General features: G+C 49.1%; 1 protein-coding gene and 1 pseudogene across 1 annotated transcript; one reads left to right on the forward strand and one right to left on the reverse strand.

Moving 5' to 3' along the window:
• Positions 1–25,607, reverse strand: part of LOC147971848 (serine carboxypeptidase 1-like) — a 168,489-nt pseudogene extending 142,882 nt beyond the window's left edge.
• Positions 10,352–11,948, forward strand: LOC125529334 (phenolic glucoside malonyltransferase 1). Its single transcript, XM_048693751.2, has one exon. It carries the CDS (start codon positions 10,384–10,386, stop codon positions 11,764–11,766), a length of 1,383 nt encoding a protein of 460 aa, XP_048549708.2. The 5' UTR covers positions 10,352–10,383; the 3' UTR covers positions 11,767–11,948.
• Positions 25,608–25,874: the final 267 nt, after the last annotated feature.

A 25,874-nucleotide genomic window follows, 5' to 3' on the forward strand; every position in this document is an offset into this window, starting at 1 on the left:
GAAGGCGGTCTGTGAGTAGAACTCGGTCCCATTACAGCAAATCAAGAATAAGGGACGAAAACGAAAGGCTAAAAAGGGTACCGGTGCGAGCCAGCCGGCACCGAGTACGATCCTTGCTCAGGACGGGCCACCTTCACCTAAGGATATCTCGAGGAGGGTGCATGTGGCAGGTAGGGCGATGCTACCGACAAATATGCTCAATGCTGCAACCGGTGCTGTGCGGAGTCTGCATGAAAGTCTTCTTTCTTTGGAGAAGCGGCGTCTTAGAGAGAATGATGTGGCATACCCGGTTTTCGTGGCCAAGGTGCCAGAGGGCAAGGGCTTTGTGGATGGCGCCATCAGGGGTACGATCGTCCTGCAGTTTGATGACATCTTTGCTATGTTTAACCTTCATCCGCTGCACTACACCTTCATTCGGCTGTTTTCGCTGAGTATGGAGATGCGGATCATTAGGGACAAGACCCCGGACATCGTGATAGTCGACCCCTTCTACATGCGTGCCAAGCTCTTGGGCAACGCTAGGGACCGCCAAGTCGCGAGTTCACACCTTGAAGGCGTCATTCTGGCAAACCCAGATAAGGATAACTTCCTCGTGTCTTACTTTCCCGAGTAAGTCATCCCTTAACCGCCCCGAAACAAATGATTTCTTAGATTTCGATCGTTCTTTCTTTTTTCTAACATTCCGTGTTCCGTGCAGTGACACATATTGCACACTCATCCTCTTAAGCCTGAAATATTCCATGGCCACGTATTTCAAACTGAACCGTGACTCCAAGATAGACTACACAAATATCAAGAAAGTTCTTGATGATGTTCTCCCCGGCTACGCCAAATCTGGAGGTACCTTCACCAGGCCAGTTCGTAGGTACGGCAGGCACGTGTTCACCCACAATACTAAGTTTTGCTGCGTCAAGCAGCTGCCTGGCGGTCAGAAGGATTCCTACTACGCCCTCCATCACATGCGGGCGATCGTACGGGACCATCATCACCTTCTGCTACCAGATAATCTCAAAGGTTGGGCCGTGAGCTTGTCGGCAATCCAGGACGCGGACATCAGACAAGAATTCTTTCGCATCCAGTCGGAGTTAGCGGAAATCATCCATCAAGATGTCCTTCATACCTCGGGGCAGTTCTACCTCAGATATCAACCATCCAACAGTGAGATAGACACAATGCTACAAATGCAGGCTGACAATGCCCGCGATTTCATGACCATCATGATAGACGGCGGCTTCATCCATGCTCCGGTCCCATGAGTCGAGTCGAAAGTAGTGATGCTATGTGTACTTCTGAAACATTCATTGGCTCATGTTGTAATTAAAATTTAATGAATTGTATGTCTCTTTGGTTTGGACAGTCGTTCAACTTAGATGTAATCGATGCTACTTATTAGTAGGACCATGAATCGTGCTATTAATGTCTTGCTTTTCTCTTCCGATCCTTTTGTTGCATACTTATATATTGCTTATGTATTGTCTGTTGTTTGGCTTGTGCATAGAGATGCCGTCGTATGTCGTGTACAAGGGTAAGGTTCCCGGAGTCTACGACTACTGGGAGGAGTGTCGGAGACATGTTCACCGTTTCAGCGGTAACAGTTACAAAGGGTGCACCACTAGGGTGGAGGAGGAATCTAGATACGCCCGCTATCTAGCGGGAGAGAGGAGGGAGCGTTAGAGGAACCGGATGAAGACCAGTTTCATCGTGATGATGCTCATCGTGATGACCGCAGCTCTCTTATATGTGATGGTAGTTTAGATGATCGATATCGACTTGTAATGTAAAGACAAACTCGCTACTCGCGGTCTCGAGACTTGTAATGTTTTATCTTTGTTCGGCCTTTTGAATTCGGAAACTAATATGATGAATTGTATTCGGAGACTAATCTTCTATTGTATTCGATGAATCTGCTGTTGCTGTGTGCTGCTGTCTATATTCTGTCCAATAATATATTTTGTAACCTGTGCAAAAATCAGAAAAGTAAAAAAACCTAATTTTAATACTAATGGCGCATCACCTCAAAGTGCGCCATTAGTATGCCAAAGGATACTAATGGCGCATCACTACACAGTGCGCCATTAGTATGCCAAAGGATACTAATGGCGCATCACCCCACAGTGCGCCATTAGTATGCCAAAGCACGTGGGTAAATATGGCCCCCTGGGAGGCATACTAATGTCGCATGGTGGTCTATACTAATGACGCACGGCGTGGTGCACCATTAGTAAAAATTACTAGTGGCATGGTACTAGTGGCGCACCAGTAGTGCGCCATTAGTAGGCAAAACTGGTGCGCCACTAGTAGGCCTTTTCCTAGTAGTGACCGGGCGAAGGCGACGGACCTGGAGAAGGCTTGGGTGGCTTCCAAGGAAGCCCGCTCGAAAATTAGAGCGACGAAGGAGGAGCTGAATCAAGCTGCAGATATCGTGTCTGGGAAGCCCTTCTTGTTGCGGACTAAGTTCGGAGATCCGAAGTATGCTCCTCTGGACTGGCTATGGAGTTCTGCGGATGCGTACATGGATTTGGTTGCAAGTGCTGCTGATGCGGCCGAGTACTTCAAGGATCAGAAAGGTCCCGAAGTGGAAAAGTTGTTCTGGTCACAGTTTCATGCTCTAGTCCGTCCGCTGCTGTTGAATGAGCGATTGGCCGAGTGGGACGAGCTCCATAGGTTGTCCGGACTTGCCATGAGGTCTGTTGTGGATCACCTGTGGCCGGGAGGGCCAAGGTCGAATTGCTACTTTAGCTTAGTGCAACAATTCCTTGGTGCTGTGCCACACATCGATGCTGTAAAGAGGTCAGCATGCATAGAGGGTGCGCGGATGGCCTTTGCCTGTGTCAAGACATACTGGGCGGAGATGGAGGCCACTACTGTTGCGACACAAGGTTCGGTCGTAGGCCGAGCGGCTGCCGAGCACTACTTTGAAGAAGTTCTTGAAGGCGCTCGTTCGATAGAGGCTCAGTGCTCGAAGAATGTTATGTTCAAGTGACATGTATTCCCATTGTAAAAACGATGTTTTATTGAATTATCAAGGCTGTATTTATACTTTTGCCCGAAAGTACTATGGTGCCTCCTGTGCGGCCGTTTATGTATATATGTGTATAACCTGAAAGTTTGCAGTCGTTGACTTCCGCCCCCACATATATAATGCGGGGGTGTTCGCAAAAGATGCATATCCACACTTGATCTAACGTCTTGGTCCGTTAAGGAGGTGATAGCGTAGCGAACGAGGCAATCAGACTATATTGCTTTAACACTTTCACTTAGCCATAGGAGTTTGACAATGGGGCTACTATATAGCCCCTGGTACTTCTGCGCTCGTCCGAATACGGGGCGCGTACGTACATGACCGGGAATCAGACCTTCGTTAATGCGGAGGAATCCCAAAGATTCCGATGAGTCATCGAGTGGTTGACCAGTCTCTCGCTATATCATGACAGCCAGTTTTTGGCTTTCTCTACTGAGGTGCTCATCCGGATGAACCAGGGCACAATCGCAGTAGTTCTCCCAGTGCTACCTTAGCCGATATAACGGAACGTAAGGTACCAAAATGTGGGAGCCAGGCAAACCCAACATTTGACCAAAGCCATGATTCGGAGCTGATGCATATAGGGCCAAACTCGCGACCCCGAACACTCCCTAAGGTGTTCGGTCTTTATAACATATACCGGGCTAAACAATGCCCTTAATAAGAAACCCCATGTGACCAGGTACATGCAAAATTCTGGCGTGGCCACATGCCAATAATGCCAGCATCCTTCTCGGTTGTGTGGAGTATCCGGAGGATGTGAGCAACAAGAGATAGTAAAAAAGGTTTACGCAGGGTCTTAATCTAAAAAGAAACCTTTGGGCGGGTCCCTGCTGCACGTCTGCGCCTGTGTCTCCATTGTGCCGTGTCCTGGACGGGTGTAGCACGTTTGTCATCTGCAAAAGGAAAGAGCTTAGGTGAAAGTTGCCGTGCCAAAAATAAGAATTGGTTATTGTCAATGAACTATCAAAATACAAGAGAAGCCAAGTTGAACCGGGATGGCCCTGGTTACACGCGGGAAGCCCCTGGTTACACGCGAGAAGCCCCTGGTATCGTGTATGAGGGTTTGATCATCGAACCCATCTCATGTACATGTGATGGAACGCCGGACTCGTCTAACCGTGTCCGTGGTCTTGACGACCTGCCATTTTTTTGGTTGGTAAGGCCGTCTAGTTTGCGGCTGCTAGAGCCGCTGCATCCTCTTTCGTACGCGGGAAGCGTTTGGTATTTCCGCTAACCGAGATGATGCCACATGGACCGGGCATCTTAAGCTTGAGAAAAGCATAATGCGGTATTGCATTAAAACGAGCGAAAGCCGTTCTTTCGAGTAGTGCTTGATAGCCACTTCGGAATGGGGCAATGTGAAAAGTTAACCTTTCGCTTCGGAAGTTATCGGGAGAACCGAATACCACCTCTAGTAGTAGAGAGCCCGTACAGCGGGCCTCTTGGCCTGGTATTACTCCCTTGAAGGTAGTATTACTGTGGCTTATTTGTGTCGGATCTATCCCCATTTTGCGGACTGTGTCCTGATATATCAGGTTTAGATCACTGCCGCCGTCCATGAGGACCCTTGTGAAATGGTACCCATTATTATTGGGTCTAACACCAAGGCCGTCAGTACTTCACGCCAGATATTTTTATTGTGATCCCTATGATCAAAAGTGATCGGGCAGGCCAACCAGGGGTTGAACCTAGGGGTGACGGGCTCTATGGCGCGTGTGCATCAGAGTGCGTGATTGCTTCTCCCCTTTGTTACATGGATCACATTTACTGTTTTAACCTCTGGTGGGAACTTTTCCGTCCTCCGGTGTTTTGCTGGCGAGGTTCATCCTCGTCTTCGATTGGTGTCTCTTCCCCTTTGTGTTCGGCGTTTAGCTTACCGGCCTGCTTGAAGGCCCAGCATTCTCGGTGGGTATGATTTGCAGGTTTGTCTGGGTGTCGTGAATCTGACAGAGTTTGTCAAGAATTTTTTTAGGCCAGATTGTCCTTCTCTGCTGCCTTTGAAAGGCTTTTTCCGCTGACCTGGTCGGGAGCCCCTGAATCCGGCATTTACCGCCGTGTTATCTGGGCTACCTTCTTTATTTCGATGCTTGTTTTTGTTGCGTCGTAGTTTACCATTGCCATCCCTGACTTCAGATGTGCTTGGGCCGCTAGTGCTGCTACGGGCCAACCAGCTGTCCTCGCCCGCGCAAAAGCGGGTCATGAAGCTTGTTAGGGCTGCCATTGTTCTCGGTTTTTCTTGACCGAGGTGTCTGGCGAGCCATTCATCTCGGACGCTGTGTTTAAAAGCTGTTAAGGCTTCGGCGTCCGGACAGTCGACGATTTGGTTCTTCTTGGTGAGGAACCTATTCCAAAGCTTTCGGGCGAACTCTCCGGATTGTTGGATTAATTGTCTGCATCCGGAGGTTGGAGATAAGTCCCTTGAAAATTGGCCCGAAAAGCATCCTCTAGCTCCTCCCAACTTCTAATTGAGTTTCCAGGGAGGCTTTTCAGCCAGTGCCGAGCTGGCCCTTTAAGCTTGAGGGGCAAGTATTTAATGGCATGGAGATCGTCTCCACTAGCCATATGAATATGGAGGATGAAGTCCTCTATCCAGACTCCAGGGTCTGTGGTTCCGTCGTATGCCTCTATGTTCACCGGTTTGAATCCCTCCGAGAATTCGTGATCCAGCACCTCATCAGTGAAACATAAGGGGTGTGCGGCACCCCTGTATTGGGATGCGCCATGGTGTTCGGACGGCTGTAGTATTCGGTGTTGGTTGTGTACCGTAGCGCACTTCCTAGAACCATAGATAGATCTGGTCGCGCCGGATTTTTGACGCAAGTTCTCACGTAGATCGTGTGTTGACTTATGCATGACTTTGTTAGCCGCTCTATCGCGTTCACAGGGTGGTGGATCTGGCCGGTCGGCCGTATCACTTTTTGGCTGTATGGGCTCTAAGGCCTCATCATCGAATTCCGGTAATAGTTTGCGCTTTGGATAGCTATTTTTATGGTAACTTCCACCATACTTTGTTACTTTATTCCACTTGCTGTTGAGCGTATCTTGTGCGACCTTGATCCTTTGCTTCTGTTTCTTCAGGCTCCTCGCGGTGGCAATAAGCCTTCTGCGGAGGTTCTCTTGCTCCAAGTGTGTTTCCGGGATGATGCGTGCATCTTCGTCCGGACTGTTTTCTTCCCTAGACGGGGATTGAGGAGGCTTATCTTTGGCGTCATCGTGTTCGGACGTCGGATCCGTACTATGTTTGCAGTTTGCATCTTGATCATGCTCTGCCACCGGGGTGGTGCAGTCGTCGTTTCTTCTAGAGTCGACTGGACTATTATTTCCTCTTGCACTGTTATCGCTGTTTTTGCTATGGCGGGACTTAGAGCGGTGCCGCTGACGTCGGCGCCGGGGTTGCTTGGAGGGGGCATCCTCCGCTGTCTCTTCACCATTGCCCTCTCTGGGTGCATCCACCATGTATACGTCATGTGATGAAGTAGCGGTCCAGCGCCCTATGGGCGATGGTTCCGGTTCGTCTCCTGCAACGTCGTCCACACCATCGATGTCTTCGGGGTCGAAGTCGAGCATGTCGTTTAAGTCGTCGACAGTGGCTACTAAGTGGGCGGTTGGTGGGCTGCGAATTTCTTCGTCGTCCGCATCCCATCCTAGCCGGACATAGTTCGGCCAAGGTCCTCCTGATAGGGAGAGAGACCTTAATGAATTTAGCACATCTCCGAAAGGTGAGTGCTGAAAGATATCCGCGGAGGTGAACTCCATGATCGGTACCCCGTCGGATTCGACAGGCACGGATGTAGGCGGCCCAGAGTCCGTGGCCGGAGATGAATCCAGTGGTTCGGCGACACGGCTCTCGTAAGGGGTGAAGTCAGTATCTGGCTCTATCGCCACTGAGAGTGCGGCCTCTATGGTGGGGTCTATCCCTCCGCTCTCAGACGACGCGGTTTGCTTCGGATTAAAGGCCGGAGTAGCTGTGGATGAGATCTCCCGAACACTGTCCGACGGCAGAGTTACGTCTTGCTCGTCGCGACTATGCGGCGCGTCCGGCATGGGCTCGAATCCGTCGAAGATCAAGTCTCCGCGGATGTCAGTCGTGTAGTTCAAGTTTCCAAATCTGACCTGATGGCCAGGGGCGTAGCTTTCGATCTGCTCCAGATGGCCAAGCGAATTGACCCGCAGTGCGAAGCCGCCGAATACGAAGATCTGTCCGGGGAGGAAAGCCTCACCCTGGACCGCATCACCAGCGATGATCGAAGGAGCCATCAAGCCTTATGGTGAAAACACAGTGGAACTCTCAATGAAAGCACCAATGTCGGTGTCAAAACCGGCGGATCTCGGGTAGGGGGTCCCGAACTGTGCGTCTAAGGCGGATGGTAACAGGAGGCAGGGGACACGATGTTTACCCAGGTTCGGGCCCTCTTGATGGAGGTAATACCCTACGTCCTGCTTGATTGTTCTTGATGATATGAGTATTGCAAGATTTGATCTACCACGAGATCAGAGAGGCTAAACCCTAGAAGCTAGCCTATGGTATGATTGTATGTTGTCCTATGGACTAAAACCCTCAGGTTTATATAGGCATCGGAGGGGGCTAGGGTTACACAAGGTCGGTTACAAAGGAGGAGATATGCATATCCGTATTGCCTAGCTTGCCTTCCACGCCAAGTAGAGTCCCATCCGGACACGGGACGAAGTCTTTAATCTCGTATCTTCATAGTCCAACAGTCCGGGCAAAGGATATAGTCCTGCTGTCCGGAGACCCCCTAATCCAGGACTCCCGCAATGGGCAGTATCAAAAAGCTCAAGGAATTTGCTGACATGATAAGGTTCTGTTTCCATCATCCCGTTCTTCACTCATCAAAATTATCTCGAGGTTTCATCTTCAAAACAATTGACCATCCTGGATAAGGTCATCCACGTAGAACACTTGGTCAACTTGATTGGCAAATGCAAAAGGTTCATCCGGTCATGTAGCTTCTTGGTGTAGCTAGCTAAGTTAGGTTCAGTTGCTTAAGGTGTCAAAACTACAGTAAAATAGTACTCCTTCTGTAAACTAATATAAGAGCATTTAAATCACTAAAGTAGTGATCTAAACACTCGAGCCAAACATATCGGCAGTTTCACTAAAACTGAGAAAATTTCTGCTTTTAGAAACTGCAGTATTCATTGCTAACGCATCATAATACCGAAGTTTTGCAACGGGCGGTATTTTGAAAACTTCTGCATAAAAGTTTCATGTAATTTCGTCCAAAGCTTGCAGATTCAGAGATCAGGGGACGCGGGGATGAGGTACCTCTCTGAGCTGAGCAAGGGATGAGGATTGGGGAGGACCGGAGGATCATCAGCTGAGGAAGCGACCACGGAGCGCACTGGAAGTGGGCGGCTCCAGCAATCCGGTCGGCAGGGAGCGGTAGTGCGCCAGCTGCGCGCCTGCGCGGACAGTTGCCGATCGGGCGCCAAGCGAGGAAGGCAACAACAAGTCCTGGGTGCCAGCCTTCAGGCCGGTCAGGGTCATAGGGCGGTCTACCGGTGGCTCCGGGCGGCCGGGCAGGGATGGCGAGGCAGACGGCTCGGCTGGCTTCCAGGCGGCGGATCGAGTATTCCTGGGACTGGAGACGCAGGGTTGACCAACTGTGCGTGGCTGCTTAAGAGCATCTCCAACAACCGCGCCAAAAGACGCGCACGCGGGGTAAACTGACTTTTTAGCGCGCGAGGGACGTTTTCGAGCGCTCCAGCGGTGGCGGGAAATGATTTTGCGCGCGCGTGGGAAAAGGCGGCAGCTCGCGCGCTACATTTGGTGCGCGCATCCGGCGCGCCTATAAATTGCGGCGCTCGCCACGCGGCTATCCACACTGCCACGCGCGCTCTCCCCCACTTCCTCATAGCTCCCTTTGCTTCCTCGCCGCTCCAGCGCCCCGGCACCGACGCGCCACCATGCTGCCGCGCCGCCGAGGAGCGTCGAGCTACCGTGGTGTCCGCCAGCGCCCCAACGGCTGGTACTACGCCGAAATCAGGTCCGGCGACGTCCGGCTCAGCCTCGGCACCTTCGAGACTATGCACGAGGCCGCCCGCGCATACGACACTATGGCGTGGCGCCTAGACAGGCCGCACACGCAGATGTACTTCCAAGACGTCCACACGCGCCAGGAGGCGTAGGACGTCGCCCCTCCGCCTCGCCTTATCACGGACCAGGACCGTGCAGAGTACACTCGGTGGCAGCGCCGCCTCCTCATCGTCGAGGAGGACGAGCGAGGCATGGCGGAGTGGCGCCGGCGCCACTCGGAGGACGTCGCCAACGAGCAAGCCCACTGGGCGGAGAGGACGGCAAAGCGCCGCACGGATTGGTTGGATAGGCGTCAGCGAAAGGCCCTGGCGTTATCGCGGTGCGATATCGTTGAAGCAGGTGGGCAGTCGATCTTTACGGATAATGATCCTCGTTGGGAGGACACGTGGCTCGATACCTCGAACCAGACCAGCGAGGATGATGATGAGGAGGAGGAGGACGACTCGGAGTAGGTTGTAGTTGCACTATCTAGTCGTTTTTTATGTCGTTGCACCGTAGTTTTATCTATCTATACTATGGAACTATGTAAAATATCTATGTATCGTTTTTATCTATTGTTTTTTTAATATGTATGCAATGTTCGTGCGATAACGCGCGCTGCATTTTAGCGCGGCTGCTGGAGCTACACGTGCGCTAAATTTTAGCGCGTCTGCTGGAGCCAGCGCCGCCCGACGTGCAAAGTACTTTTTAGCACGCCGCGCATTGGCCGGCTGTTGGAGATGCTCTGATAGATTTGAGCCATTGATTTGATTAAATAGTGGTTTGATTTACTCTTACCTTCTTATCTTCCATGTGAAAATGAGGGTAAGAGGGAGCATGTTAAAATTATTTTTTGGGTGTGTCTAGGGCACATCTAAATGTGCTCTAGTTATTGCACATCTAAGTGAGTGAAGCAACCATAAAGCGGAAAAGATCAATGACATAGGACTTAGATGTGCAATATTTATGGCACATCTAGATGTGTTTTAGCAAAACTGTTACGCTTTTTTTATAAACTTGGTCAAACATAAAACGTTTGATTTTCAGAAAATTAATACATCTTATATTTTCTAATAGAAGGAATAGATCCGTAACAAATTTTCCATAGATATGTAGCACTACTCTAAATTTATTCCATACCCAACAAATGGAGGAGACGTTGGATGAATTCGAGACAGATGAGAACCCAACCAACCATCACGTGCTTGGCTCCTACCTACTCTGCCACGCCGCTACCTACCTACCTACCTCCTGCACCAACAGCGGTATAAACATCCATCCATCGACACCAGGCAAAGATCCACCGACTATCGAGACCAACATGGGTGCCGATAGCAATCTCCGCGTCCTGGACGCCGGCGTGGTCAGGCCGTCCGACATCAACCTCCCGGCGCACTCTCTCCCGTTCACCTTCTTCGACGTAAGATGGCTCCGCCGGCCGCCCGTCCAGCGACTCTTCCTCTACCGTCTCGAACACCACCACCACCACACCGTCCAGCAGCTCATCTTGGGCCTCAAGGCCTCCCTCTCCAAGGCCCTCACTCTCTTCTACCCGCTCGCTGGCCACGTCCGCTTTGCCCCCAACACCAACCGCTACGAGCTCTTCTACCAGCCCGGCGACGGCGTCGCCTTCACCGTCGCGGAGTGCGACACCGACGTCAACGACCTCGCCCGTTCCTCCGACGGCGAGCCCGTGCAGGTCGCCAGCCTCGCGCCTCTCGTGCCAACACTTCCAAACGGCCGCGCCGTGCTCGCCCTGCAGGCCACCGAGTTGCTTGGGGGGCGCGGCCTCGCGCTCGGCGTAACTGTGCACCACTCCGCTGGTGACGGCGCCAGCTCCACCCACTTCCTGCACACTTGGGCCGCCGTCTGCAACGGCGCGGTTGAAATGCCTCCGCCACCCGTCATCGACCGCACGCTCATCGCTGATCCTATGGGCCTCTACGACATCTATTGCAAAGAAATGCCCACTGACGACGGCGAGGTCGAGTTCGTGACCAGCAGCGTGTCCTCTCTCCCCGACGACCAGCTCGTCGCCACGTTCACACTGCCTCAGGAGCTCCTAAGTGGCATCAAGGACACGCTTGCCCGAGAAGCGGCCAGGCTGCACGCTGCGCCCCCGCACAGATGCTCGTCGATGCTCGCGGCCTACAGCTTCATCTGGTCATGCTACTGCCGAGCCAAACAGGAACAGAACCAAACAAAAACTACTTATTTCCTCTTCGCTGTGGATCACCGGGCACGGCTGAAGCCGCCCGTCCCTGCCACATACTTTGGAAACTGCATCAACCCGGCCATCGCCGCCGCGCGCCACGACGAACTCGCAGCAGCCGGAACGGGAGGCCTCTTCACGGCATTCATGGCGATCGCGAGCGCGCTGGAGGAAGAGGTGGGGGAGCGTTCGCATGAGAGGTGGGATGGATGCATCGAGAGGGCGAGGGGGGCCATGAAGGCCGGCGCGATGTTCGTGGTGGGGTCGCCGAGGTTCCGCGTGTATGGCATCAACTTCGGGTTCGGGAGGCCAGGGAAGGTTGTGGCAGTGTCCGCGGCGAAGACCGGCACGATGCCGATAGCAGATGCGCCCAACGGCGTTGCCGGTGTCGAGGTAGGGGTCTCGTTTCCGGCGGGAGGAATGGAGCATTTCCGGCACTGCTTTGACGATGCCATGCATGCCATCGGCATGCAAGAGCACGTCTATCTTTAACGGGAAAAGTCCTTTAGATGGACCGACATGCATGTTCTTGATTGGTGTAGCAGCTTTATCCAAGACATCTACCAGCGCAAGTATCATACTAAGAGTATCATGCACGGGCATTTAAAGAGAAAATAATGTGGTACTGCAATTAACGATGTAAGAGAAGATTGTAATATCATATTATGACACAATATCATTGTAATATCATATTATGATACAATATCATCGGTCATCTTGCCATCACTAGTAGAAAAAGGGTCAAACGTGAAGCACATTAGTGCCGGTTTGTATTTGAGCCGGCACTAATGTATACATTAGTGCCGGTTTCAACGGTTAGCCGGACCGCTTTCACTAGTACCGGTTCGTGGCGAACCTTTAGCACCGGTTCGTGCCACGAACCGGTACTAATGAGAGTGGTGGCAGGATGTTGTCAGACTGGGGCCCCTCTAGCCCCTTTAGTACCGGTTCTTGGCACGAACCGGTACTAAAGGTCGTCCTACATAAACCCTTCGTCCACCCGAGCTCGCTCTGTTCTTCCTCTTTCCCCTCTCCTCTCTCTGTTCTTCCCCTCTTCCTCTCAAGCTCATCACACATTTTGCCCAAAATTTGTCAAGATTTGAAGGCCCCCATCCATTCAAATGATCACAAAGGTTAGCAACTTTGTCCTTTCATCTCTCATTGCTAGATTAGCTCTTGCAATGCTTTATATAGTGATTAATTTGTGAGTTTAGTAATTTGGGAGGATATATATATGTGTGTGTGCTAGTATTTGATTTATATGCAATTTGAGGTCAAAAATAACACTTAGTTTGTATATGTAGGTGTGGTTTACTTAGTGCCTTCTAAATCTCCGTCGTAACCATCGTCGATCGCCGGCACCGTCCCGTCGCCGGCACCACCTTGTGGTGAGCCTCTTGTTCATGAAATTTTATATAAAAATTGATGTTTGTGTGATTTGGATATATAGTTACTCGTATAATTATCTTACCCGTACGTTGTTTGTTATACATATAGTGCCATGGTTTTGATATCCATCCCCGTCGGCCCTCGTCCTTGTTATGATTCGGATGTGGTATATATATTCTCTTTTAAAACTAGTTGCATTTCGTGTTTATGACAAATTATGCCCATCAAGTTGACATAGAAATTTTTTCTAGGAGGTATGTGAACCGGAAATTCCAACCGACCCTATTGTTGAGAGGTTAAATTTAGTTGAAAGAGAAAACGAGTACTTGAAAGAAAAATTGAAAAGAATTGAGGGGGAGAAGATGGAATTGGAGTTGCATGTTGCCGATGTCGTCAATGATCACAAGATCAAGATGGAGAAAATGCGCTTGAAGATTAGAAAGATTAGAAAATATGCCATCGATAGTGAGGCTTGGTATCATTATGCTGTTGGATCCATTGTTACCTTAGTTGCGATCTTGATCGCATTTGTTGTTGCATTTAAATGCTTTAGCTAGAGAGTTATTTGTTTGTTGCATTTAAGTGTTGTATGAACTTTATGTATGACCTTGTATTAATTTGGTCTATTCGGTGTTGTGTAATGAAGATGAGCCGGCAATGGATGTACGATGACCGATGCTCTCCCCAGTTCGTTGAGGGCGTGCATACTTTTCTTCTTGCGGCTGAGGCAAACAAGCGGGCGGATGGTTTTATGCCTTGTCCATGTGCTGGCTGTAAGAATGGTCACAATTACTCTACGTCAAGAACCATTCACGTCCACCTGTTTAAGTCCGGTTTCATGCCCCACTATAATGTTTGGACCAAGCACGGAGAAAGAGGTGTTATGATGGAAGACAATGAAGAAGAGGACGACGACAGCTATCCTGGCCATGGGTTCCCTGAATACGATGATACAACAATGGGGGAAGAAGCTGAGCCGGTAATGCGGGAAGAAGCTGAGCCGGGCAATGCGGGAAGAAGCTAAAGAAGAGGCATCAGATGAGCCCGTTGATGATCTAGGTCGGGCCATTGCCGATGCAAAGAGAAACTGCGCAAGTGATTTGGAGAAGAAGAAGTTGCAGCGCATGTTAGAGGATCACAAAAAATTGTTGTACCCGAATTGCGTAGGTGACAAGAAAAAGCTGGGCACCACACTGGAATTGTTGCAATGGAAGGCAGAGAATGGTGTATCTGACAAGGGATTTGGAAAGTTGCTGGTAATGATAAAGGATATGCTTCCAAAGGACAACGAATTGCCCGAGAGTACGTACGAAGCAAGGAAAGCTGTCTGCCCTCTAGGGTTAGAGGTGCAGAAGATACATGCATGCCCTAATGATTGCATCCTCTACCACGGTGAGTACGAGGATTTGAACGCTTGCCCGGTATGTGGTGCATTGCGCTATAAGATCAGCCGCGATGACCCTGGTGATGTCGAGGGCGAGCGCCCCAGGAAGAAGATTCCTGCCAAGGTGATGTGGTATGCTCCTATAATACCACGGTTGAAACGTTTGTTCCAAAACAAAGAGCATGCCAAGGCGATGCGATGGCACAGAGAAGACCGTAAGAAAGACGGAAAGTTGAGAGTACCCGTTGACGGGTAGCAGTGGAGAAAAATCGAAAGAAGTACAGGAAGGAGTTTGCAGATGACGCAAGGAGCGTATGGTTTGGTCTAAGCGCAGATGGCATTAATCCTTTTGGGGAGCAGAGCAGCAACCATAGCACCTGGCCTGTGACTCTATGTTTGTATAACCTTCCTCCTTGGTTGTGCATGAAGTGGAAGTTCATTATGATGCCAGTGCTCATCCAAGGCCCTAAGCAACCCGGCAACGACATTGATGTGTACCTAAGGCCATTAGTTGAAGAGCTCTTACAACTATGGAATGGAATAGGTGTACGTGCGTGGGATGAGCACATGGGGAAAGAATTTGACCTAAAGGCGTTGCTGTTCGTGACCATCAATGATTGGCCTGCTCTCAGTAACCTTTCAGGACAGACAAACAAGGGATAACGCGCATGCACGCACTGTTTGGACGATACCGACAGTATATATTTGGCTAATTGTAAGAAGAATGTGTACCTGGGACATCGTCGATTTCTTTCGAGCAGGCACCCCGTAAGAAAAAAAGGCAAGCATTTCAAAGGTGAGGCGGATCACCGGACGAAGCCTCGCCACCATACTGGTGCTGATGTACATGATATGGTCAAGGATTTGAAGGTGGTCTTTGGAAAGGGTCCTGGTGGACAACCTGTTCCGAATAACGCTGACGGACGAGCACCCATGTGGAAGAAGAAATCTATATTTTGGGACCTGCCCTATTGGAAAGACCTAGAGGTCCGCTCCGCAATCGACGTGATGCATGTGACGAAGAATCTTTGTGTGACCCTACTTGGCTTCTTGGGCGTGTATGGGAAGACAAAAGATACACCTGAGGCATGAGAGGACCAGCAACGTATGCACGGAAAAGACGGCATACATCAGGGTCATGCAAGCTACGCTCTTACCAAAGAAGAGAAGGAAATCTTCTTTGAATGCCTGCTCAGTATTAAGGTACCGTCTGGCTTCTCGTCGAATATAAAGGGAATAATAAACATGGCAGAGAAAAAGTTCCAGAACCTAAAGTCTCATGACTGCCACGTGATTATGACGCAACTGCTTCCGGTTGCATTGAGGGGGCTTCTACCGGAAAACGTTCGATTAGCCATTGTGAAGCTATGTGCATTTCTCAATGCAATCTCTCAGAAGGTAATCGATTCAGAAATCATGCCAACGTTAGAGAATGATTTGGTGCAATGTCTTGTCAGTTTCGAGTTGGTGTTCCCACCATCCTTCTTCAACATCATGACGCACGTCCTAGTTCACCTATGCGAAGAGATTAACGTTTTGGGTCCTGTATTTCTACACAATATGTTCCCCTTTGAGAGGTTCATGGGAGTCTTAAAGAAATATGTTCATAACCGTGCTAGGCCAGAAGGAAGCATCTCCAAGGGCCGTCAAAATGAGGAGGTCATTGAGTTTTGTATTGACTTTATTCCTGACCTTAAGCCGATTGGTGTTCCTGAATCGCGGTATAAGGGCAGACTGGATGGAAAAGGCACGCTAGGAGGGGAACAAATAATATGTATGGATGGACATTCTCTCACTGAAGCACACTACACAGTTCTACAGAATTCCGCCTTGGTGGCTTCGTATATGGATGAACACAAGAATTTGCTACGCTCCAAACACCCGGAGCGGTCTGATGACTAGATTACACGTGAACAAACCAGGAGTTTCGCCAGCTGGTTGCAGACACGTACCATGCATGACACCTCTATTGAAGATGACCTGTACTTGCTGTCCCAGTTACCATCTTCGAATATAATGACTTTCAAAGGGTACGAGATAAATGGTAATACATTTTACATGATCGCCCAAGATAAGAAGAGCACCAACCAAAACAGTAGTGTCCGCTTTGATGCAGAAACCAAGACGGGAAAGGAAACATATTATGGTTATATACATGACATATGGGAACTTAACTATCGACGTGGTTTGAAGGTCCCTTTATTTCGGTGCAAATGGGTCAATATGACACGAGGCGGGGTAATGGAAGACCCGCAGTACGGAATAACAACAGTGGATCTCAACAATCTTGTGTATGCAGACGAACCATTCGTCCTAGCCAATGATGTGGCACAGGTTTTCTATGCGAAGGACATGTCTATCAAGTCAAGAAAAAGAAAAGATAAGGAAGCGAATGCATCGTACGATGAGCCAAAGCGACACATCGTTTTTTCTAGGAAGAGAAACATCGTGGGAGTGGATGACAAGACAAACAAGTCAGAAGATTATGAAAAGTTTGATGAAATTGCTCCATTCACAGTGAATATTGACCCGAGCATCCCGTTAAATGATGAAGATTTTCCATGGTTACGGCGCAAAGGGACACACGCGAAGAAAAAGTTTCACACCCAAAGATCTGGGATGTGATCGGCTTCACTATCATCACGTTCTTCCGTGTTTCACACCCAGAAGGGAATCTCTGTAATAGTTAGGGTAGTTAATTATGTGTTTTGGCATTTGAAACGCGAAGAAATTTTATGTGCAAACAAATTCTTTCATGCCTTTATTGATTTTTAAAGTTAAGTTATTCACAAACTAGTGATTCACACTAATTTCAAATAATTCAAAATTTAAACTATTCAAATTTGAAAACTACGGGCACTAATAGAAAGTTTGTAATTTTTTGTATCTAAAACAAAAATATTCACAAAGAAACTCTAAATACACAAAAAATAACTCAAAAATAAATAAAGCAAAAAAAGCCCGCCTACTAGGCCAGAGCGGCCTGCATAGACTAGAAACCCAACCTGTTGTTGTGCCAGGATGCAGGCCCGCAAAGGCCCAGTAGGCCAACAGGGTAGCACAGAACATGTAGGCCCAGTAGGCCTACTTTGGAGAGGAGCTCGAGAGAGCTACCGCATGGGGGTTTATAAACCAGTGCGGTCGCCCCTCGGCTAGCGAGGTGGGACTAAACTTGCGCACCGCACCTGCGCCAGCGCACCCCCTTTAGTACCGGTTCGTGGCACCAACCGGTACTAAAGGGGGGCCTTTAGTACCGATTGGAGCCACCAACCGGTACTAAAGGGGGTGCGGTTCCCGCCGCTTGGCCTGGCCAAAACAGGCCTTTAGTACCGGTTGGTGGCTCCAACCGGTACTAAAGGTGCCTTCTATATATACAACACTTACAAAAATTTCATTCTCCCTCTGTTTCCCCATTGAAGCACCGCCCGCGCGCCCCGATCGATCGACGCCGTCGCCACCCCCGTCCCCGTCGCCGCCCTCGTCTCCGTCGCCGCCCCGGGCCCGTCCCCGTCGCGCCGTCCCCGCGTCGCCGCCCCCGCGTCACGCCCCGGCCCGTCGCCGCCCCCGCGTCACGCCCCGGCCCGTCGCCGCCCCCGGCTGTCGCCTCGCCGTCGCCGTTGCCCCGCTGTGAGCTCTCCCCCTCTAACCCCTCTCCCTCGCCCCCGGCGGCCACCATGGGCGCCGCCCCTCCCCGAGCCCCCCCCCCCCACACACACAAGCATGATGAACACACACACACACACACGTACATATGTATGAATTAATGCATGTATATATTAGTATATATGTATTTTGTATGTTTAATTAGTTTAGATTTTTTAGATTATTATTTTTTCACTAGTATATATGTATGAACGCATGTTAGATGGATATAATTAGTGTTTAATTAGTATGGAATTTTTTTATATAATGTTGTTTTTCAGTTTTTTAATGGATGTATAAAAGTTGTGTTTTCTGTTTTTAGTGTTAGATGCTTAATTAGTATGAAATAGCATATAGAATTTTGACATATGCAATGATAGCATAATTAGTGTTATATAGAAATGTTAGAAATTTTAGTTATCAAAATCCAATCATTAAAAAAATGTTACTTTTTGCGGGCATATAGCTAGTATTTGTTCTCGACGATGCCCGGCCCACATCCTCGTCGTCGACCCGTCCGCGACGACGTCCGACTGACCCATGTCCGGGACTGGGCTCCGCCGGGCTGGCACTGGGAGGTGCTTCCTGGAGGGGCGCGCCGCTTGATGAGGAACCCGGCCCTGGGTCCCGTCGTCGACCCTGATCTCGTTTGGCGGCGTTCGCATGGGCCAGTTTCGGTGCGGAGGGAGCCGGCCCCGCCGGAGGTGGTACGTCGCCGTGTCAGGGAGGAGGACGAGCACGTCCATCGCTACATGGTTGCGTTAGAGGGCGGCAGGTTCTCCAATACCTGGCAGTTTCTTCAGGGATCTCACTTCAGCTATGATCCTGTGAGGGTTCCTTCTCTTTGGGTGTCCACCGCCCGCGCCGCAGGAACCGCGAGTGTCCTAGATTCTTCTGTAGTATTCGATCTTTAATTAGCTACCTAGCCAGTGATGTACTATTCAATATTATATATTACTCGAGACGATGTATTCGAGATTACATCTATTATTCGAGACGATGTATTCGAGATTATATCTATTATTCGAGACGATGTATTCGAGATTATATCTATTATTCGAGACGATGTAATTTGAATACTAAATTGTTTTATATTTCTTTTGGCATAGTTAAATAAAAGCTATGGTGGACAATACCGACAGAGAGGGAGAACAGACCATGTTCGATATAATACGCGGGCCAGATGATGATCAAAATGAAGAAGATTATGACGGCTCCGAATTTCTAAACAACACCGGAGAGGGTGATATGATATTCGATCGCGATGACCGAATTAATGAAGTCATGAACTACGATTATGACAATGACGAAGAACATGTTGATCCTGAAACAACAAAGACCGGCGAGGTATATATATTTATATAAGCATGCATCTGGTGATCATCACATGTTTTAAATGAGTTGAAGATATATTAACGAATCGATTTTTCTTCTTTCAGCCATCCGGATCGAGCAAATCTTCAGGCAACAGGACGAAACGAGGCCCGAACAAAAAGTTGAAGGAGGGCGTAAAGTATAATATCGAGGCAATCAGCCCTAATGGCGAACCATTGGCGCCTAAGAAGATTGCGGACAAGTTCGTTCGTTAGTGCAAAGTTCTTGTGAAGGACCAACTCCCGATCTCCCTTCAAAAATGGAGAGAGCCAGCAAAGCCACGTCCAGATCTTACTTTTGTCGACGACAAACAAAAAAGTCTGCATTGGGATACTCTCATGGAACATTTCACCCTACTAGATCATTTCACAGAAGCAGATGTGCAGAAAGTCAAGGACGCTACTCTTAGGAAGATGGCGGTTGCATTCAAGAACCACAAGAATCGTGAATGCGACAAGTACGTCAAGGGAGGAAGGAAGACTCCAGTATTCGAGGGAACACTAGAGAATCAAAGTGCTCATTGGGACGATTTTGTGAAATTCAAGGATTCAGAATTAGCTAAGGAACGGTCGAGAATAAACAAGAAGAATGCCGAAAAAAGATAAGTTCCATAAGCTGGGGCCAGGTGGCTACGCGGTGGCAATGCCTAAGTGGGATAAGTCTGAGAAAGAGATGGAGGATGCAGGTGTCACTCCGGTTACTAAGAGCTGGCCCCCCAGGTGTAGGACTTGGTTCTATGCGCATGGGGGGGAGTTGGACCCAAAGACAGGCAAAGTTTCGACGAAGGCATGTCTGAACGGAGCCGACGATAATATACTTGTTGCAATAGAAGAGGCTCGAACGGGGGTGTTCCAGCCCAACAGAGAGAACGACGAGCTTACGCGTGCCCTGGGAAATCCTGAACACCCGGGAAGAACACGAGGCAAGGGCGCTATTCCGTGGTATGAGGGGTTTTCGGACTGGAACGCCGACTACAGAACCCGTGCAAGAAGGAAGATTGCGGAGGAGAAGCAGAGGAAGATGGAGGAGGAGAAGAGGAAGCTGGACTATGAACGCCTTCAAGGCCTAGAATCAGCGCACGCGGACTTGGTAGTCAAATTCCAGCGGCAGCAGGAGCAGATCGACTCACTTAGCCAGCAAAGGGGGTCTCAGCAGCTGCAGCAGCTAGCGGATGATCCAGCATTGGATACTACTGCCCCATCCATGCCGAGAAGCAGCGTGGGTTCCGCCCCGTTTGACGCAATGCTGGATAGATACCCCGTGGATGACATCGCGGAGAACACTAACTGCGAGCTACACTTCAAAATTAAGAACATATCCTTGAAGGTGGCGGACGGCGTTGCTTATACAAATTCCCCCGATGCAACCTTCCATTGCAACCCGATTCCAGCAGGCTATGCTCGTGTCGTGGTTGATGAGGTGGTGGACCAATATTCGGGGCTAGAGCTTAACATTCTTGGAGGTGACGAGGAGCACACACTCGGAGATACCAAACATCGTCTCATCCTATGGAGAAAGGATTGCATCATCTTTCGAAGGCCACCGACACCGCGTCACCCGACTCCTCGTCGAAGTCCGCCACCGAGTCAGCAGACTCCCGCTCCTCCAAGTCCACCAACGCGTGAGGCCACTCCTCCTCCTCCAAGTCCAGCAAAGTGTTAGGCCACTCCTCCTCCAAGTCCGACACAGCGTCAGACGTCCACTCCTCCTCCAAGTCCGGCACAACCTCAGGCCACTCCTCCTCCAAGTCCGGCACAGCTTCAAGCCACTCCTCCTCGTCCAACTCAGCCCTGTGAGCCGTCTCCGCCGCCTCAGCAATCGCAGAAGAGACACCCCGCAACTATGGTGCGTAGCGGTACGAGTCGAGGTCATAGTACAGGAAGTACAGGCGGAGGCAAGCGATATAAATATGGTCCAAACCTCACTACTCCTCTTCCTGAGAGGGCTTACGACAGGACCGAGGAGCAAACCAATGCCATAGTGCGGGCAGAAGTCGACGCCCATTTTGGACCGAAACCGCCACCGCCGCCAAGGGAGAAAATGCCTGTGGAAGTAGTTGACCACTTCATTCGTATGGCTCAACCACCAGCTCCTAAGCCTGTTGACACAAACTATGAGCGCCACATCAGGAAGTTACATCGACAACGTCTACAGAAGGAGGCGAGCGCGAGCTCGAGCAAACAACAAGCAGCTGTCAAAAATGCGGGAAAACTGTTGCCCAGCTGGGAGAACAGGCGGCGCAATCGATCCCCCCGCTTGTTGTGCCGCCAACAACACGTGACAGTACGCGCGCCCAATATTATTGTGGGCAAACAGTTTACGTTTCCGAGGTGGGCGATGTGGTAATAACCCAGGAGCATATAATGCAGGCTGAAACTCTCAACATCACTGTTGGACAACTCCTTGAGATCGAGGACATGCCTGTGCTTACAGAGAAGGAAATAAAACGGAAATATGTCCGGGGCCAACCTTTGGTCAAGCCAGAAGAGGTCAAGAAGCTCCCAACGAGAATGTATGAATTGCATCAATGGTACATGGACATTACCAAGAGATCCGATCTAGAGTCCCTCATGGTGCAAGTCAAGAAGGATCATTACTACCATCAGAAACCTGTGACCGTTGAGTATTCTGAACTGTTTCAGTTATACAATCAAGACGCACTCGACAAATCTATCGTCAGTTGCTATTGTTTGTAAGTGATTTCTTTCTGTAATTTAAGTCTCAAGCTAGCTGTAGTGATCATTTTGATCAATCATTACCTGTAATTATCCTCACTATATTCTTTTCTGTGGTATTATGCAGGATGAAGATGTATGAAATGAGAAAAGGTGGACGCTATGGCATTGGGTTCATTGACCCAAACACCGTTAATGAATACACATGGAAAATAAACAAGCATCATGAAAAGCAGGTAGAGGACAGCATGCTAGAGTTCTTGAAGCGCCTCAAATACAATGAAGATATACTACTTCCTTACAACTTCCAGTGAGTCACACTTTCTTGTACTACAAATTCTCTGTTTTTGCCTACTAGCTAGCTACATGTTTTTGCTTACATATGCCCGCTTAATTAAGACATGCAAACGTGTGTGCATGCATATTTCACTGGATCTTGTGTATCATTAAAGTTGACGCTGGAACAGTTGAAATACTGGACTCACTACTCAAAGCAAATAGTGACTATAGCATCTTGTTTGGGATAGTCAACAGGTAATTTCAATCATTATTAACTATATATCTCGGCCTATTTAGTACGTCATTTCATGATATGAACTATTTAATAACCCCTTTATTCATTTTCTTTGTCGGCGGGCAGGGCTTGGGCAAGGTTCATCAGCGTTACCGAAGGCGAATGGAAACGACAGCTGAAATGGTTTCGACCCAAGGTAAGTAATTAAGTAGTACTAGCTAGCTAGCTAGCTGCCATCTCTTTAATTATCATGCTTGATTAATTATTATCTGATCAAATTAAATTCCATTCTCGTAATAAAGGCCCTGAAGCAGGAGCAAGGGACTGATCTGTGTGCATTCTGCGTTTGCGAGAACATTCGCATGATGGCGTCCGAAAGGAGCAGATCTCAAAGACAGGAATGGGTACGCTTGTCAGAACACTATTCACAATTTTTACACCATTATCGATATCTAGTCACACAACTAATACACATGCATATTGATCTCCTTCTTAACAGTTCACAGAGGTGCGGGACAAGCTTCAGAAATGGAGCGCGTAGAAGCACTTCAAGAGGAAATAGCGGGATTTTTGCTCGACTGGGTCATAAATCCGAAGAGAGAATACTATTACCTGCTACCGCCCCCATCGATCAGGTCATGAACCACTTCCAATTGTCATCGTGCTCCGAAGGCACCAATTAGGCTAATGCCACTGGCTCCGAAGGCAACATGCATATGTAGGAGAAATTGTATATAGCTATACATGTGTGTATGTGTGAATTAATATGGTGGTTTGTGAGACATTGATGATATATATATGATTGGTTCTACTAGAAATTCTATTTATATTTATATATTTATATATATATGCATAACGTGTACAATGTGTAGTATCGTAAAATACCAGCAAACGAAAAAGAATTAAAATGGAAAACACAAAATTAAATGAAAAAGAAATCATAAAACCAAAAACCCCCCCAAATATTTTAGTACCGGTTGGTGTTACCAACCGGTACTAAAGGGTTCTCGGCCCCCGGAGCTGGCTCGTGCCACGTGGTTGCCCTTTAGCACCGGTTCGTGCTGAACCGATACTAAGGGGGGGAGGCTTTAGTGCCCACACTTTAGTGCCGGTTATGGAACCGGCACTAAAGAGCCTTACGAACCGGTGCTATTGCCCGGTTCTGCACTAGTGCATGCTGTTCAATGTGAGAAGTTTGCATTTTTTTTTGCGCTACTTCTATGCTCCTTGAGGATTATTTAAATTTTCCTGTATTTGAGAACCTAAGGACCTTGTCCCTAGATGAATGTTATATTACCGACGATTTTCATGGGGTTGGGGCCTTACTTACGAAACTCGCCTAGAAGCTCACCACATTGGCTAGCCCAATTTTGATAGCAAACCAAGCATCATCCCTTATTTTTGGCAAGCCTTGGCTTTCCCAATTTTTCAGATCGGTGACTTTCATTATCCATCGAACTTGCATGCAGAAGCAATAAAGTAGTAAGTTTCATGTCCAAAATGACATAAGTTGCAGCAACAATACTAAAAATATAAATAACAGAATCACAATGGAAGTTGACCTTTATTGAGGTACGGTGTCATCAGTTGGCACTATAGAAGCATCTACAGTTTCTCCCTCTACATCTCTTCTCATCCAATTTTGTTTATGATGGGCAATATCAAAAAGCTCGAAGAATTTGCTGACATGATAAGGTTCTGTTTCCACATCATTCCATTCTTCACTCATCAAAATTATTTCGAGGTTTAATCTTCAAAACAGTTGACCATCCTGGATAAGGCCATCCACGTAGAACACTTGGTCATCTTGATTGGCAAATGCAAAAGGTTCATCCGGTCGTGTAGCTCCTTGGTGTAGCTAGCTATAGGTTTAGTTGCTCAAGGTGTCAAAACTACGGTAAAATAGTACTACGAGCCAAACATATCGGCAGTTTCACTAAAACTGAGAAAATTTCTGTTTTTAGAAACTGTAGTATTCATTGCCAACGCATCATAATACCGAAGTTTTGCAACGGGGCGGTATTTTGAAAACTTCTGCATATAAGTTTCATGTAATTTCGTCCAAAGCTTGCAGATTCATAGATCAGGGGACGCGGGGATGAGGTGCCTCTCTGAGCTGAGCACGGGATGAGGATTGGGGAGGACCGAAGGATCAGCGGCTGAGGAAGCGACCGCGGAGCGCACTGGAAGTGGGCGGCTCCGGCAGTCCGGTCAGCAGGGCGCGTTAGTGCACCCAGCTGCGCGCCTGCGCGGCAGCAGCCAGCCGGGCGCCAAGTGAGGAAGGCAGCAGCAGGCCCCCGGTGTCAGCCTTCAGTCCGGTTAAGGTCACAGGCCGGTCTACCGGTGGCTCCGGGCGGCCGGGCAGGGACGGCGAGGCTGGCTTCCAGGCGGCGGATCGAGTATTCCCGGGACTGGAGAAGCAGGGTTGATCGACTGTGCGTGGCTGCTTTCGCTTCGGCACGACACGACGAGCAGGGTAGACTGTTACTGGGCTTATATTTTTCTCCAAGCCCATCTCCTATATTACCTATGTGTGGTATACAGGCTGGGCCAAAATTCCAGGGGGCAGCGTGGCCCACCCTGTGCCTCCTCCAATGATTTGGAAAAGAAAGGGACTATGCAAAATTTGATTTTTGCTCGAACGGATTTTCGCGCCACACTCCTTGTGTGTAGCAGATATAATTGGCAACACATACATGACAACATATAAAATCTGTTGCAATCTATGTAGGGCACTATGGTCACGAACAACAACTCGACAACGCATATGCTACAACGCTTATATGCGTATCTCTTGTGAATTTTGCAACTTATAGTCAAAACGTCATAGAATATGTGTTGCTTTATAGGGGGTACCCTTGTAGTGTTGTTCCTGCTCAGGGTTTTGCCGTGGGGGTTCACTCGGAACGGGCCGAGCTCCGTCATGGTGCTGTACCCCCGCGACAAGCATCCCTGCCCACCATTGAGCCAAAGAAGTAGCAGCTTGGAGGCCGCCTCGGAGGGGGCCTCGACGAAGTAGTAGAAGAGCTCCCGGCCGTACTTCTCACTCACCGTGACGTCCGGAGTACTGGTTAAAGTTGATGCGCGGCGGCTGGCCGGGAAGCGCCGTGATCTTGTCGGCCGCCTTGGCGCCCACAGGTAGGAAAGGAAATTGCGCCCGCAGGTGGCTGAAGCTGTTGGCGTCGGCCCATGGGTCGGTCTCCTCGGGCACGTTTGCACCACTGGCCCTGTCAGCTTGTCTCTTCTTGGCTCTGGACTCGATGAACCTCATGAGCTGATCCTCCTGCCAGGCATCTGCGAGTGATGCGCCCAGCAGAACGAGCAACAGGAAGAAGGTAATGGTGTGCCCAACCATTTTAGCTTGTGGCTTTGTGATCGTGTCAAAGATTCGTATGTTGGGGTGTTTATATAGTGTTGGGACATGACTGGAGAACTGTCTAAAGCATGCAACTCGGATTCTCCAAGGTGGCTGCCTACTTGCCTGGTTTGGATTCCCCGGAGATAATTATGAGCTTACATAACACGAATGGTCAAGTGAGGATAATAGCCAACTTTGTTACATCGAAAGCACCCAACTCCTAGCAGTGGGTTAAAAGCGCCGACGAAAACCAATTTTAACTTG

The sequence above is a fragment of the Triticum urartu genome, chromosome 5A, assembly GCF_056163025.1.
Source record: "Triticum urartu cultivar PI428250 chromosome 5A, HENAU_Tu73, whole genome shotgun sequence".
Classification (NCBI taxonomy): domain Eukaryota; kingdom Viridiplantae; phylum Streptophyta; class Magnoliopsida; order Poales; family Poaceae; genus Triticum; species Triticum urartu.

Bases quoted from the DNA above. Each gene is read 5' to 3' on its own strand.
- LOC125529334 (XM_048693751.2), top strand. From the start codon at position 10,384: ATGGGTGCCGATAGCAATCTCCGCGTCCTGGACGCCGGCGTGGTCAGG.